This window comes from Carassius carassius, chromosome 19 (assembly GCF_963082965.1).
Source record: "Carassius carassius chromosome 19, fCarCar2.1, whole genome shotgun sequence".
In the NCBI taxonomy this organism is placed as follows: Eukaryota; Metazoa; Chordata; class Actinopteri; order Cypriniformes; family Cyprinidae; genus Carassius; species Carassius carassius.
The window spans coordinates 28,334,267-28,352,318 of record NC_081773.1 but is presented as its reverse complement, the minus strand read 5'-3'; the positions used below and the strand labels follow the sequence as shown (position 1 = coordinate 28,352,318).

Here is an 18,052-nt window from a genome sequence, read left to right as displayed (position 1 = left end):
TCCTCCCGGTTTACACTTTTTTTTGTAATTGTACATAAGCATCAGATGGACCTTTTGGATTTGGATATAGTCATATTATACTTATTATTTAATATTAAAATAAATACATAATGACAAACATTCCATTCTGTTATATATGTTTTTAATTTATAAATATGTTAAAACTAGAAAATATTTGATAAAAAAATATATAGACATATTTTGAGATTCATTCGTTCATTCAACATTAGCGTTCATTTAACATCAGTTAATGTTAAGTAAAATAACTTATTAAAGTATTATTTTCTTATTATGGATTGTAATTTCAGAAAAATTTAATTGTGTAAATTCAGAGCATACTAAAGTACATATTGGAAGTAATCTTAAATTATATGAATTTTTGATATTGTATATTAAAATTATCATAAAATAATTACGGATATTAAATATGGTTTCAACATTTGAAAATATTTTATTAAAATGTATAAAAAATGTTTTAAAGTAGAATATTTAAATGAAAAAATAATAGTTTTTTTCCCTTTATTTAGGATAGCATATAATTTTTTTAAGAACTATATATATATATATATATATATATATATATATATATATATAATATTGGAGCTGCCTCAGAGTAAATGTTGTGTGCAGTATTCACTTGACTGATGTCTGATGAATCGGAACACAAGAGACTGTCAAAAATAATGTCTCAGCCCATCTGAAAATGACATATCGGCCATTTTTAAAGACACATTTTTGTATAGTAATTTCTTACTTTCAGTAGTAAAATGTTAAGTTAAAAAGAAAGTCAAGAAATGCTTTATGTATAATTGCGGTCTGTACTTATGCCCATTGTGAGTTCATACCTTCCTTTTTCTAACTAACCCAGGCCATCTGGAGATGCAAAAGATATGATCTGCGGTAAAAGCATTTGTTTGGATGCAGACATGTGCACGGCTGTTGATGCCAGCCAGCCAACCAGATTATTTGTTGTTTTATAGCACCTATTCAGGTGTGTTTTACACCTGTGTGCCTTTGATCCAACACGTCTGTGAGTGATAAAAGAGCTTAACAGAATATATGAGTCTAATGTTCACCTCAAGTCAAAAGTTAGTGTGTCAGTGCCTTCTCATTTAGCAGTAAAAGTAAATCTATTACATTGGCTCAATATGAATAAACATAAGAATAATAGAGACCGATAATGCACATTATTATCTGTTTGGAGATGGTCTGAGAGAACCATGGCGTGTTTTCCATAGAGTTTTTGTTCATCCTCAGATGTACGGTGGAGTTTATCTGATGTCTACAGACTTCAAAGTTCTCCAGCAATGAAACAAAATAAACTGAGCGTCATTCCAGCTTTTTTTGTGCTGCCACAGACAGTCAAAACATCTGATGAGAGATGTCTTTCTCTCATCCTTTTTCTTATGAGATTTCTGAATTTCAGTTTTGGGTCTGTCCTAATGTACAGTAGATTTTTATGATTTTTAACAGGGAATTTAAACCATAACACTACTGAGTGGATATTATTTACTTGTAGTATTTTAGTTTTGCATAATTTATTAAATGTATTTTTTTTTCTTAATGGTGAATGATGAAAGATGGAAATTTCTAAACTTTAAATTTCATAACTTTTATGTGTGTATATATATATATATATATATATATATATATATATATATATATATATATATATTATATATACATAAAAGTTATGATATATATATTTATTGTTTTATATATAAATATATATATATATATATATATATATTTTTTTTTTTTTTTTTTTTAAGTACTTGTATGTGCTTTGTTTGTTTGTGTATTTCTATTTAGCTTCAATTAAGTTTTAGTTCAGTTTTAGTCACAACTAGAAATGTCTGATTTCTAATTTGCATTTACATTTTTCATCCGTTTATAATTTTTATTTCAGCAACATTTTAACTCCTGAAAATGTTTTTATAATTTTATTTGTAGGTAACAATAATAACACTGAATTTGCAAGCTGTCATAATTTTTGCAATTACATTTAGTATTGATAATGACACAGAGCCTTAATGAAGAATAAAGGTGTTTTCTAATCAAAATTTTAAATTAATCCACAAAAGCAGTTTTTGTGAGTATTAGAAATAGGCTTGATTATTCCTGAGATGATTCATGGCAGTTAGTTTGATTTACTTTAATAAAAATTACTGTAGGCTAATCTGTAATTTCAGAAAATTAAGAAAATCACTGGGCAATGACAAACATTAACTTTTTATTTCCGTTTTGTTGATTTTCAGGCAATTGTGTAAACATTCAAGTTGTACATCTTAGTATTTAGATCTCAACAGGTACTGCATAACAGGAATGATTCATGAAGTGTGTCTGTCATCCAGAAGCATTAACAGTCAAGCTGTGGCCAACCTCACTGCTGTTCCATCCAAAGCATCCTGTGTGGTTTAACAATCACAGCTACTCTCTCTCTCTCTCTCTCTCTGTGTGTGTGTGTGTGTGCGTCTGCCAGGCAGTAGCTGATGACGCTAAGGTGAGGAGTGACTGAGAAGCAGGCGGTGAAAGCTGATGATTATATGTTTTTGTTGTGTGATCAGGTATAAGATCAGGCAGAAGTCACTCACTGCTCCTCCACACTGCAGTTTACCACACAATCAACAACACAGACCTGTAAGAATGAACTCATAATGCAAACAGAACGCTTCTCGTGTTGTCCATCAGTATAGATGAACAGGTGTTTAATTCCAAGCTGGTTAGTCGTTTCACTTTGTCTGCACTGATTTCTGTGTGTGCAGATTTGTTGTTTTTCAGGAGCTTCACACTGAGGTCCTTTTGATCTGACAATTTACACTGGGAACACTTGCAGTGAATTAATTCAGCATTTTCTGATGTCAGTGTTTGCATAATGCATGTTAGGAACCAGTAAAGCTTTTTTTTTTTTTTTTTTTTATCTTCTTAAGACAATAGTACATTAGCCACTGGCCACAAGATGGAGGTATTGTTAAAACAAAGTACAATGACCTTTGTAATGGTCAAGATTCAGAGCCAGAGTGAGTGATTTCAATGAACTAATTGTATTCCATTGGTCTGGGTGGAATGACAAATCATATATCATCGTACACACTTTAATACATCTACTAATAAATATATAAATACATATTCATATATTTTAGTAAATAATATTTAATTAAATAAAATATTATTTAGTTAACATTAATGATTTGCCGTATAATTATTGTAATAAAATACCTAGTTGTATAATATTATACAATTAGCGTAATTATTGATAATAATAATATAATTCTAGTTTTAAATAGTCATCAATTTAATATATTATTTATTTAATTGATTTATTATTTGATGACTATTTAATAATATAATAATATTCCAAAGTAATAATATATTATTCTTTTTCAATCAATTATATTATATATTATTATTATTATTAAAATTACATAAAATTAAATTATTTATCAATCATTTATGTTTTATTACTATAAATTATCATTCCGTACATTTTTATTTATTACATTTTAATTTTATTTTACATTTTACATTTTACATTTTATTCTATTTTATTCTATTCTATTTTATTCTATTCTATTCTATTCTATTCTATTCTATTCTATTCCATTCTATTCTGATACATACACACTCCAATATTTTATTTATTTATTTTTATTTAACCTTTATTTAACCAGGTACAAACGTAATGCAAGGAACAATATAATGATGTAGCCTACACATATACACCAAATAGACCTTAAGAGCTTAAAACGGAAAATAAAATATAAAAATTCTATAATGCACCATAACAGGGCTGCTAACAAGAGCAGGGATCAGTAAATAATTTTGAAATCTGATGCTTAAAGTTACCAAGGGAGATCGGTACTTCTATTTTTAAAGATTTTTGCAATTCATTCCAGTCGTTGGCAGCAGAGAACTGGAAAGAAAGGCGGCCAAAAGAGGACTTGACTTTGGGGATGGCCAAAGAAATATACCTACTAGCACGCGTACTATGAATTGAAGTTGCCACCGTGACCAGTGAGTTGAGATATGGAGGAGATAAGCCTAATAAAGACTTATAGATGACCAGTAGCCAGTGAATTCGGCGGCGAGTATGTAGTGAGGGCCAGCCAATAAGAGAATAAAGATTGCAATGATGAGTAGTGTATGGTGCTTTGGTGACAAAACGGATAGCACTGTGATAAATTACATCCAGATTACTTAGTAGAGTTTTAGAGGCAATTTTATATACAACATCACCAAAATCAAAGATCGGTAAGATGGTAAGCTTTACAAGAGCATATTTGGCGGCATAAGTAAAAGAGGCTTTGTTGCGATATAAGAAACCGATTCTAGATTTAATTTTCGATTGTAAATAATTAATATGAATCTGAAAATTAAGTTTACAGTCTAACCAGACACCTAAATATTTATAGGAGTCCACTTTTTCTAATTCGGTCCCGTCAAGAGTAGTAACGGTAATCAGATGAGCAGCTGTGGGCAGTGTACGATTAAAAAGCATGCATTTAGTCTTATTAGCATTTAAAAGCAGTTTAAGGTCAAGAAAGGCATGTTGTATGGCATTAAAACTAGTTTGAAGGTTAATTAACACAGAGTCTAAAGAGGGTCCCGATGTATATAAAATGGTATCGTCTGCATATAAATGGATTAACGAATAACCAGCAGCACTAGCAACCTCATTGATATATATAGAAAAAAGGGTTGGCCCCAGAATTGAACCCTGAGGCACCCCCATTGAGACTGCCACAGGACTGGAAAACATGTCCTTTGATTTTACACACTGAACTCTGTCTAAAAAATAATTTGAGAACCAAGCAATGCATTCTCTAGAGAAACCAAAGCTGTTTAGTCTGTCAATAAGAACACAATGATTGACAGAGTCAAAAGCCTTGGCAAGATCAATAAGACGGCTGCACAATAATGTTTACTATCGATAGAGGTTATGATATCATTAAGTACCTTTAGTGTGGCAGAAGTGCATCCATGACCAGCTCGGAAACCAGATTGCGCGGCTGAGAATAAATGGTGGAACTCAAAATATTTTGTGATCTGTTTATTAATTAGGCTTTCAAATATTTTCGCAGTACATGACAGAATAGATATAGGTCTGTAACAATTTGGATCTGAAGTGTCTCCCCCTTTGAAGAGGGGGATGACCGCGGCAGCTTTCCAATCTTTGGGAATCTCACATGATACCAACGAGAGATTAAATATGGTGCTAATAGGAGTCGCAATAATTTCAGCTGATAATTTTAAAAAGAAAGGGTCCATATTGTCCAGCCCAGCAGATTTATAGGGATCCAGATTTAGCAGTTCTTTCAACACATCGGCTGTCTGTATTTGTGTAAAAGAAAAAAAAGGGCGACTTAAACAAGTTGCTGTGGATGGTACAAAACTCTTAGCCGGATCAGAAGCTACATTAAGAGCATGACCAGCTGCAGCAAAGTGTTCATTCAAATTTTGAATTATCAATAATTTGTCAGTGGTAACAGTGTTTCCAAACTTCAATGCTGCGGGCAACTGGGCGGAAATGTTTTTATTCTCCATAGACTTTACAGTGTCCCAGAACTTTTTGGAATTAATACTACAAGATGAAAATTTCTGTTTAAAAAAACAGGCCTTAGCTTTTCTAACTGACTGTGTGTATTTGTTCCTGGTTTCCCGAAAAAGTTGCATATCTCGGGGACTTTTAGATGCTAATGCAATGCGCCACAAGATGTTTTTTTGTTGATTTAGAGCAGTCAAGTCTGGGGTAAACCAAGGACTATACCTGTTTTTGGTTCTCAGTTTTTTAAAAGGAGCATGCTTATTTAATATAGTAAAAAAAGTATTTTTAAAAAGAAACCAGGCATCATCTACTGATGGGATGAGTTCGATATCATTCCAAGGTACCCGAGACAGATCGAATAAAAAAGCCTGTTCACAGAAGTGTTTTAAAGAACGTTTGACAGTTATGAGGGGTGATCGTTTGACCACAAACCGATTACGAACACAGGCAATTATGCAGTGATCGCTCAGATCCTGGTTAAAAACAGAGGAGGTGTAATTGGAGGGCATATTAGTCAGAATGATATCTATGATAGTACCCGCATTTATGGATTTAGGATTGTATCTAGTGGGTTCATTGATGATTTGTGTAAGATTGAGAGCATCTATCCTAGATTGAAGAGCAGCCGGTGCATTAAGCATGTCCAAGTTCAAATCACCCAGCAACACAAACTCTGAAGATAGATGCGGGGCAATCAATTCACAAATAGCATCCAGGGCACAGCTGGGGGCTGAGGGGGGTCTATAACAGGTAGCAACAGTGAGCGACTTATTTCTTGAAAGATGGATTTTTAAGAGTAGAAGCTCAAACTGTTTGGGCACAGATCTGGACAGTAAAACAGAAATCTGCAAATTATCTCTGCCATAGATTACAACTCCACCTCCCTTGGTAGTTCTATCCTGACGAAAATATCACATTATTCATAACTAAATAAATGTGGCATCAGTGCAAAACAGCTTTACATTATGTAACTCCAACAGAACTGTAAAACTAATATTATAAACCTAATCCGATTCTAAAGCCTGATTGGATGAGCCACATTGGAAATGTACACACTAATTGAATTGTATATCAATGCAGCAAGTTTGCTGCTTGGGAGCTATTACAGTTAATCTCTGCTTTGTCTCACATCCCTTAATAGCAAGTTCCTCCTCATCTTGATTTGTTTGGTACACATCCTCCTCTGTATTTACACATTATTTGTGCAAATAAGCTGTCATGCCTACTGATCAGTACAGCAAAATATTACCTAAGGTATTTATAAGGTATTTATCAGTCAGGTATTACCTGACTGACATTGTCATTCCTTTACATAATTTTAGTTATTGGTCATGGACCACCACTATGGAAGGCATTTTCTGCCAAATTTAAATAAATAAATGAAATGATTAAAATTAAAATTAAAACCAGATTAACGATTTCATTACAGAAAACTGTACGCAAAATATGCGTTTTCACGGTGACATACATGTCAAATTGAAAAATAAAATGCAATTGGTGATTTCACATTTCATTTTCAATACAGTCTCAAGGCAAGACTGCCAATATTATAATGAAAAGCCAAACGTGAAAAAGAAACTACACATACAGTTTTAACAAAGCTCTTTATTAACGCTCACGCAATAATAGTGACACAATTCAAATTGAAATGTAAATTTTACTTGTCATTTTAATTCCTCTTTTATTTCTCTGTTTTCATTTTCAAAGACAACCTGCATGCAAATTATATGTTAATGAGTGGGTGTGGCTCAATTACGTTGTTACGTGGAGGAGCTATAATGGTGGTTATGGCCAGTATAGCAGCAGAATTAAACCAGCTAGCAAACATTTCGGATGATAATGACTTCATTTTGCTACTAGTTGAATCTATCTTGGATACACTTGGACATTTTGCAGCCGTCACAAACTCAGCAGACAGCAGATTTTCCGGGGAGTCTCGTGGAGGCTCAGGCCAAGGAACTGCAGTGGGTCGAGGGTTTGACGCATGCTGGTCAGGCTGGTTGTGTCTTCCACGTTCTAATGCTGCAGCAGCTTCCCGCAAAAGCTCACTAACAGATTCGCTATGTCTCGATTACAATATATTCACATTTTAATGTCGTTTCACACATTGTTTCAACCACCATTCAACTCATGCACACGAGACTTAGACGACTGTCTCTAGCGCCGTTACAATAATAAGCCACACCCACTCATTAACATATAATTTGCATGCAGGTTGTCTTTGAAAATGAAAACAGAGAAATAAAAGAGGAATTAAAATGACAAGTAAAATTTACATTTAAATTTGAATTGTGTCACTATTATTGCGTGAGCGTTAATAAAGAACTTTTGTAAAAACTGTATGTGTAGTTTCTTTTTCACGTTTGGCTTTTCATTTTAATATTGGCAGTCTTGCCTCAAGACTGTATTGAAAATGAAATGTGAAATCACCAATTGCATTTTATTTTTCAATTTCACAGGTATGTCACCGTGAAAATGAAATCATTTAATTTCATTCTCAATTTTGTCACATATTTTGCGTACAGTTTTCTGTAATGAAATAGTTAATCTGGTTTTAATTTTAATTTTAATCATTTCATTTATTTATTTAAATTTGGCAGAAAATGCCTTCCATACACCACAGTCTGAGTTTTTGCTCCTTGTCTGGTCCTCGGTGACCGTGGGATGGTAATTGCTCACATAGATCTCCACAGGAGGGGCCGAAATATCTAATCCCCTAAAGAGTTCACACGCTCCAGGGCCTGGCCTCCGTCAGCGGACCCCTCCTCACCCATCTCACCACTAACACGACAAGACAGCTTCACAGCCAAACCAGCCCCTCGCTAAACAAACGGCACAAAGCTAAGTCATCACAGGCCCAATGTCCTGAATACAAACAAATATTTACAAGTGTCAACCATTTGGCCTCTCACTTTCTTCAAAAGATGAGCCCTATTCATCTGCTTCCCCATTCACATATTAATGCTGCGGTTACATGTTCTTCACACTGTTTACCGTCGACTGATATTGCTGACTGTAATTCACTTTTCTTAAAGTACTTTTCTTAAAGCTGAAGCGTGTCATTTCTGCAGCACTAGTAAGTCTGCCATTGGTCAGAGTAATGAAACTGAGGGTTTAGCTGGGACATATTGAAGGGCTTCTCTTTATTTAAATAGCTAACAGAATATAGTTGTACAGTTGGCTGTAGCTGACAGATATGGACTAACCTTTCTAAGTTTGAGTTATAAGTTGTAAGTTTTTGTATCTGCAAAATGAATAAATGTAAGTAGGGCTGGGCGATATGGAGCAAAAAATATATCTCAATATATTTTGCTATATCTCGATATACGATATATATCTCGATATCTTTACAGGAAAACAACCCCCCAAAAACTACTGCAAAAACAAATATGCCAAATATTACGTTTAGGGCCCTGTAAAACGTTTTATTTTTTTCTTCACTATGTTTTATTGTTACCTAATTCTGTGTTTTAGCATGTGTAATTATTTAAATGCATAAAAACAACTTAATTAGTTGAAAAAAAATCTTAAAATAGCCTTATGTGAAATGTTTTTTTCCCTTCAGAAATTCTGTGTATTTAAATTTTTCTGGTTATCAAATGAAGGCATAAAACATTCATTTAATTTATCTTTTAATTATTTAAAATTAAGCAAACTTTATTTTTTGGTAAACAAAGGGGATTTACTATTAAAAATAAAACGTGGAAGAAATGTTGTGTGATTATTCCTTAAAAAATTATGTTTGTTTCATTTTAATAGTAGTAGTAGTGGGCTATGTACATTCTGCTGAACAATAGTAATAGATTTCTGGCAAATACTTTTATTGTGACGATTTTACCTTTACAGTTCCGTCTATGTGATACTACAGTCTATGATGTGATATGAGCTAGTTTTACTCAAATCAAATGGTCCGATGCTCATGAAGTGACTCTCAGTGCAGTTCTGGAGATGTTCCTCATGTGTTCACGTCTTTATTTAGTGAGAGGAAAGACGCTGAAATCAGCGCGAGCATCACGCGCGCTTCCGTGTGTCTAATGAATGAAGACGCGCTTCTGCGTCCATTCATTAACACAGACACGTAGAACATGCAGGATTCATATTTAAATAGACTTTTCCGGGTTAATATTTGCAGATATTAGTCCATATCGCGATATGATGTAAGTGCATGACCTACTTTTGATTAATTCATTCAAAATTTGACAAATTCCGTGACATTCCGCGTTAAACTGTAAATTCCGTTTTTTTTTTAGACTTTTTTTTAGACTAGTTCTGTACACGCGAGGGGAGTGGGGACAAAAGCAAGGAGGTGGGAAGTGAGCGAGCGGGGGCAAGCACAGCACAGAGAAGGCAAACAAGCAAAGTGGCGGAATCAGAATTAAATATAAACAATATATCGATATTTACGATATGTCAAAATCCATATCGTGTTTAAAAAATATCTCGATATTTTCCATCCATCCATCCATCCATACATCCATCCATGACACGACACACTGGCTTAGTTACTGATGTATATACTGTAGTTATGAGTCTTGAAATGTGAATCCAGGTGTTCACAGTGCGTGTGAATGTATGGCTGTGTCAGCTGAGTGCTAATGTTTGGCTGTTTGTGTGTTGGCATCCCTCGGGAGCCGCTGTCATTGATGCATGCTTCGTCCACAGCACTTCCTGCAGAGTTAGGAGAGCAGGAGGAGCGCCAGCGTGTACTATAGTTAGCTGCAGCAGGTTGTTTTGTTGTCAAGCTGGAATGTTTCCTGTGGGTGAGGACAGTGTTTTCTGTGCCACTACTGGCACCAAACGAAATTGCATTCTATTTGTTTTAGCAAATATAAAAGAAATGGCCCATTGTGAGTATGACTACTAATAAAAATACAGAACAAGAGGACTGTTTAAAATGTCACATTTGGTGCTGTGTAAATTACATCCTTCACCTTTGTAGGAATAATTCACCCAAAATAAAAATTCTATAATATTCACTTTTTACACGTATGTAGTGCCTACTTTAAGAATGTGGTTTTTTTTGACCAAAATATGACCATTTGACTTGAAACATAATTTATGTATTTGTTTCTTTTTGCAATTAAAAAACACATCCAAACTTTGTACAATAACAATATGTAGCTTGACAAATCCAACATAATGATATAAGCTGTGTGCGTGTGCGTGTGTGTGTGTGTGCGTGTGTGTGTGTGTGTGTGTGTGTGTGTGTGCGTGCGTGTGTGTGTGTGTGTGTGAATTTGACTCGTAGAGGCAGGTGCTTGATGTTCTCTCCTTGGGGCATCATGTCACGCAGCTTTCACCAAATGAAAACATGGTCACCGCTCAAGGGGACAGTAAATCTACCTCTTTTAATGGAGGATGTGTTCACAGAATGTCCTGTGATGAGTTTGCCCACAGACGTGTTATTTAATACCTGTCGGTACATTGAAAAGAACGGCCTGTCCCTTCTATCCCACCTCTATCTGTCTTTCTGTCTCCAGACGCGATGTATTCACTTTAATTTAGGCCTGAACTGAACAGGAGGTGATGTTGAGGTGGTCAGGGCATTCATTAAAGAGGTCCCCTGCTGCTGGTTAAGGGGTTGTGACCCGTCTGGCCGTTAAATTTCAAGCGTCTCTCGACCCTGACACATTCACCCTGTGCTAATTCTGCTGATGGCAGTGGAGGCGTATTCAGGGAGGTTTGAGGAGCTCATGCATGCAGGTCAGAGCTCTGCACTCACTCTGCCTCAAACTGAACCGTCTCCCACCAACCAGCCTTTTCACGTTTTGTGTCCTGGGTACAGATGTGTAGACGTACCTCCCTGGTATCCATAGGAAACTGTGTTAAGTGTGTTGTCTTGAAAGATGTAGGCCCGTCTACCATACAGCATTGCTTACATATTGGAAAATACTGTACAGTACTGTTCTGTCCTGACCACTAGGGGTGCACGAATACAGGTGCCATCTATTTTATTGCTAAACACATTATCATTATTTTTTATTAAATACAATTTTTTTAATGTTTTTTTTTATGTAAAACATTTAATTGTAATGTATTGAAATCACAAGTTAAATGCTAATGTTAACAGCCTTAAAATGCATTTTGTAAAATCTTTTTCATCAAATTTGAGAGAATGTGTTAAATGTGTTAAATGGAGATGAGAGTACCTTACTTTGATTGAGTTGTGTTGTGACAGCAGCTAATTATGTTTCACACACCTCGGCTTTTGACCTTCTAGAGTCAAACACACTCATTAGTTACTGTTGTGAAGAACTTGTAAATAAGGCCTCCTATTCTAATAATGTTCTGCTTGAGCCAGAGGGGGTTTGGCGGTCCGGTCAGACGGCGTGGAAACTTCTGTCAATGATCAACATGAATGTTAAGAGTCTTCTCTTTAACTGTAGCTCTGTGCAAGGCACCAGTCAAACTTTGACCTCTGTAGAAGCGTGAAGGAAAGAAAAACAATGTTGGGCTCCTAGTACGCCACATGCTGTCCAATGATCGCATCCCTCCAGGAGAATCTCACGGAAAAGTGTGTGCGAGTATGATTGCGTTTCCTTTCCATGGCTAACAATGCAGCTCAGGAAATATGTCAGAACAAAGGCCAGACATCCAGGCTCTTGTTCTCAGTGTGCGCTGCTGAGGAGAATGAATGCAGGACCGTGACTGTAAATGCATGAATTCAGTTCTTCTGTATGATAAAAGTGATGTTGGACTTGAGGTTCTTCTTAGACTGACGGGATAATTGTCACAGAAGGCCGTGTGATGTCCCTCTGCACGGTGAGTTGTTTGTTGACCTCTAACTTTCTACTTAGGCAGCGTGGAGCGTTGTAGACACAAGACTAGTGAAAAATGATTTCCGAAAGTGGAAAAAAGACATTTACTTGAGCTTATCATACACCATATACTGCACAGAGGGGTTTAAAAGTGAAACTGTATGGATTTTTATTTGTAAAATTGTATTATTTAATTTTTAAACCAGGAAATAAAATGTTGGGGCTTGAAAAAAGGAAGACGAGAAATATTTTATATTCTGTACCATATTTTATGTTTCTGGGTCACAAATCTAAAAATTTACTTTGAATTCTGTTCAAAATTATCATGTAAAACTTTTATGGGGGTAGATTTAGATGTTATTGGAGACTGGAATAATAATAGCTAAAAATTGAATTTTTGATTAAATTAAAAATATATTTATAGTAAAATATATTGAAGCCAGAAAATATTTAAATATTCCTGTTTTCAGTGTGCTTTTGATCAAATAATTGCATCTTTTTTTTTTTTTTTTTTTTTTTTTACTTGTTAAAATTATTTGAAAATCTTACCAACCCGAAACTTCTGTGTACATTTTATAAAGATATTTTTGTATAATTTTTTATGAAAATGTCTGTATTAAATTAGAAATAGTATTCTCACAGGGTTATATAGTTTAAAATCAGCTTTTTATTTATTACTTGATTACTTGTCTAGTCGTGAGTTTAGAACGTAAGCGAAATAAGGCGGATTTGCTGAAAGTCTGAATGGTTCATTAGCATATTAATCTGAATCAGAGGTATTTTAAAAATCCATGTGGTGATTCAATGAGTATAGAAAATAATGTAATTTTACAATTATTTTTACCAGTCATCTCAGTCTTTTGGACCCCACTATAGTTTCAGAGAATGGGTTTATTATGACTAATTAGTACTAGAAAGACATTTTATTGTATTTTGATTTTATATGTGTTATTTCAGTATGAAATTATGACGATAATACACAGCAGATATTTCAATCACAGCCCCTCAGCTCTTATCTTATCGGTCTCTGAATCTGGGTAAAGAAAAACAAGATATAAACTGTAACCGACACACTCCAATTCCAGACTGGTCAGTGAGGTGTGTTAAAAGACAGGGCTTCAGTGAACTACAAACCAGTGACGATGTTCCTGTTTACTAAACCGACCAATCCAGCGCTTCTTACAGATCGTAGCAGTCTGATATCATTGTCTACATAATATTTTTTTTGCCAGAGGCTATGAGCCTTTCACAGTTTTCCTCTGATGCCTAAATACTTTTGTTTGCGGGGTTACTCAGAATTGAATTCTGGTTGCTTGAAAGTGGGACAGGATTGTTTAGTGCAATTCAGTTCAGTTTATGATGTCTCTAGGATAAAATGAGTTTTGGATTCCTTATAAACTACAGTCTGGTTTCATTGTTGTTTTTAAGCATCTAGGGTGAAGCGTAAGTACCTGCTTACCTGGAAATGACACTATAGCTATAATTTAATATCAAGTAGCTTGAAAAAAAAGGTTTTTATTATTATTTTAAAGGAGTAGTTCACCCAAACATGATAATTTGTCCATCCTCAGACCAAGTTGTAGATGAGTTTGTTTCTTCATCTGTACAGATTTTGAGAAATTTAGCATCACTTGTTCACCAATGGATCCTAAGAAACAAATCCATCATTAAGGTGTTGTAACTTGAAAACATTGCTTTTGGTCAATATATTGAGTTCATAATCCATAATGATGCTTCATGCAGTGAAAAGTTCATCCTCTGTCCTCTCACATCAAAATCCACCCACATATTTGTTTGGAGCTAGTTTGGACAATTTTCACTTGTAAGCAGTGCTTGATCTGTTCATATTTTTCTCCTGATGCAGACAAGATTACTTTTTCACTGGAGAAAGCAATATTATGGACTATTTTAGCTGCTATTTTAGCTGGAAGTGACATTTGAAAAAAATAAAACTTCTTAATGTATTTGTTTATTACAAACACAGGTTTTGAAATATTTACATTACATGTGGATTATTGTGATGTTTTTACTCCTATATTGACGGCACCCATTCACTGCAGAGGATCCATTGTTGAGCAAGTGATGTACCAATAAATTACTCTGATGAAAGAAAATCTGTTCTGATTAGAAAATAAACTCATCTACATGTTTTTTTTTCTTAAGGGGTGCACTATACCTTCAAGAGGCATATAATTCCATAGTCATACAGTTGGCTTTAAAAATCAAACATAATGAAGCTTCGTAGAGTCTTGCATTACTAAGTGCTAAATTCTCTTTAGTTATACAGTTGTATTTGATTATTACTGTATTTGGGTGGATAATTTGTAGGTTAGTCCTAAAATTGGCGTTTTTCCAATTCTGTTCATTGTAATTGCTGCTCAGTTTGAAGGAAAAACACAATCCTATTACAGTAGGGGGAAGGAACTTAAAACGGCAGTTCTGTTAGCACTCTTCTTGTCTACTTTGTCCATTAACATCAGTTGCCGGCAGTCATGTTGGTCCGAGGAAATAAGCTGCCGATGCACAAGAGTTCGCCAGCAAAGGTTAGAAGCAGAGACCATAACAAAGAGTCAGATGACAGATCCATGAAAAGCCGGAGGTCTTTGACGGTGCTGGGCACAGCTTCGGCACAACTGTTTTGATGGCTTTGTGTTGTGAATGTCTCGAATTCCTGGTCACAGTGCCTGCAGGTCATTCAGAGAGTCTATTTAACCCTCAGGATGGCCTTTATGTGCACCTCACACTATAGGAGCCCACAAGTGAAGCGTGTCTGCACAAGTGAGGCATGTCTCCAGGTCGGGTCCCAATGGAGGTTCTGCCTCTTAGTGACGGGTTTATGGACACAGTCTGTGGAGCAAAATAACAGCCTCTTTTACACAGTCACTGGACGGTATTGCTGAGCAACTGGCCAAAACAGTGACCTTTCAAATTGCTCATAGGCAAGAGATGGAACGGCTTCAGTTTCCTCTATTGCAAGCCTTTAGTGAGAATTGACATTTGGTATTTTTGAGTCAGTGACGCAATGCTCTTTTTTTTGTGGTTGAATGTGTTAAATTATGCAATATAAAATGCTGAAAGATGAACATGTTAAAATGTCGTGTGGTGTTACTGACAAGAGACTGAAAAAGTTTTAGAAAAAGGCTGAAAAACTGTTTCAGGAGGGCTGAAAACAAAGTTTTTTTTAGTCGATGTGATGTATTGCGATGAATTACTGATCCTATTAAATGCTCTTGTTATATTTATTTAAAACTATTTTTATAATAATATATTTATTCATAATTCATATATTTTTTATGTTTATAATATCATCATATCATACAGTATATCATGTCATATATCATCTATCATATTATATATCATGTATCATATATATCATATCATATATCATGTATCATGTATCATGTCATATGTCATATAACATTTCATATGATTTTTATGACATGGCAAGGTCAGTCATAGTTTTGTAATGTTAGAATCGCCCCAAAACAATGTTATTCATGATTTCAAAATTTAATTTAAAAAAATGTATACTTTTTTTTTTTTAAAGGACAATATTTGATTATTTTTAATTAGGTGATTAAACCATTTTCATTAAATCAGATCTTTGCTTTTTTTTTTCTTATTCATTTTTTTTTCTATTACCAACATGAATATAGATTACAAAGATTTTTCTTTCGGTTTATCCTAGATATTCTTCATTTGTTTCAGACTCTGGTTATTTGATTAATTCATACAGTAGAGTATTATCTTTAGCTTCAGGCAGTAGATCTTTATAATTTTCACAGTCTTTCTCTTGAATTCGTATTCCTTCTCATAGAATAACATTGATGATATTTGCGTGAGTGATTCAAAGTCATGGGACAGGCTCTTCCCCCTCTCTCTCTCTCGCTGTAACACTGCAGTCACGGGCCAAACCCCTCAGCCTCTGGCAGTGCGGCACGCTGCTATGTTCCAGCTAGGACAGTAATGGGATTAGCTATCTCTTACATAAAATGCTCCCCTGGCAGGCGTACTCGCCCCTCAGCCATTCATCAGTGTGGAGAGACACAGCAGTTATGAATAAAGTGGAACCAGAATGCCCTGGAGAACCAACACACATCTCACAGCAGTGCAGCAAATGTGTTTCACTCTCTTAATTATCTTCAAAACAATCTGCTTAGAGTTTATTCTAAGTTTACTCTGCATCTGTCTTTTGTTTTATGTGATACTTATGAAGAAATTAAAATTCAGATTTTCCTTATTTGCAATGCAAAAACTTTTGTTGTAGGATCAAATTTAAATTTGAAATTGGTAGTAAATGCTACAAAAACTTTAATCACATTGAAATAGAACATCTGAAATAGTCTTTTCTTGTAAAACATTCCAATCTTTGGTTTATTTACATTTTCAAAAAAATAACTTTTTACTGTGAACACTGAGTGTCATTCAAAGTCTATATTTATAGCTGTGATGTTATCATAATATTTGCGTACTGAAAACAATTGTTCGTTTTTATTTTCTCCATACCTCTGTTTATGTACTGAATTGGATGCATGTATATAAAAATTCTGTACGAGACAAATAAACTGATAATATTTTTAAGTAAGTTTTGAACAATAAACAAGTTTTGAACAATTTAGACAAAACTATTAATAGTAAAATAGAAATATAAAGCACCAAAATATAAAAAGAAGGATTTAGGCATCACAACATTATGAAAGTATGAAAGATGGATATTTTTTGATTTGCAAAAAAATATATATATTTGACAGTATTATATATAGAAGCCCATTTCTACAATGGGATAAAAAAATAAAAAAATAAATAAATTTATTTTTTTCCCCTTGAATTTATGAATTGTGAGATATAGTCTCAGAATTTCTAGATATAATATATATAATTGGAACTCCATCTCACAATTTTGACTTTGCTTTAATGGAGGAGCAGCCAGATCTTTCTGAACAATGAACTGTGTTTAAATGAGGGTTGAGAGCAGCTTACTGCCTGAGACCCTTTATGGCTTTTCATTGCTTCATTCTCTTTTTCTTAATGGAGAGAATGTGCAAGCACAACCTTCATTAAACGTGTAGATGATTACATGGCAGTCTGGGGGTCGAGTTGTCATGACCCCGTTATGCCCCTCTTGTTCAAGCATTGTCACTGTGTGGAAATCCTCAGGAGATGATTAGAAACACCCTCCATTAGAAAGAAAGACCAGGATGTCTATCTAAGCCATAATTACATGCTTTATTATTATAATAGTATTTTACAATTGTATTTTTAAATTTATAAAAAAGTATTAATTATGTCCAATTTATTAATTAATTCGTTTTGCATATTTTTTTTTTTTCATTTTAATGTCATACTATTTATTTTATTTTATTTTATATTATTTTAGACAGTGTCTTTATTTACATGTTGTCATAAACATCAGTTAGTAGGTGCACTAGATGTCTTTTTAAGACAAATTTTTGAGTCTTTTTAACGGATCCATTAAGAAAATAATAGTTCTTTTGGGAATCATTCTGCACCGGTATGATTCCTTTTACTCTTATTAATTAACTAAAACGCTGCCTGGGATGGCTGAAGGTTCTTTAGTGAGGAAGAGTCTCTGTTAGGCTGTCTATGCTTGAGTTCCCACACTCTCTCTGATTAGCTCTCATTCAGTAGCGGGTTTAAATAAGCAGTGTTCAGGTGGAGGAAGAGGCCCCATGAGTCATCTCAGAGCTTTGATAAGACACTGCTACCAAATATCCTGAGCGAAGACAGT

The 18,052-nt window shown here is 34.4% G+C and overlaps 1 protein-coding gene across 9 annotated transcripts in view; it reads left to right on the top strand.

The window, feature by feature from the left end:
* The window catches only part of LOC132095506 (tensin-1-like), a 244,394-nt gene that overhangs the window by 18,435 nt on the left and 207,907 nt on the right, over positions 1-18,052 (top strand). Inside the window, exon 1 of one of the 9 annotated variants that reach the window (XM_059500572.1) lies at positions 12,129-12,307. The exons of the other annotated variants lie outside the window; for them this stretch is intronic. Within the exon in view, the coding sequence (XP_059356555.1) occupies positions 12,293-12,307 (15 nt within the window). The 5' untranslated portion in view covers positions 12,129-12,292. Of the gene's footprint in view, positions 1-12,128; positions 12,308-18,052 lie in introns of those variants that run through there. 9 annotated transcript variants of the gene reach the window in all.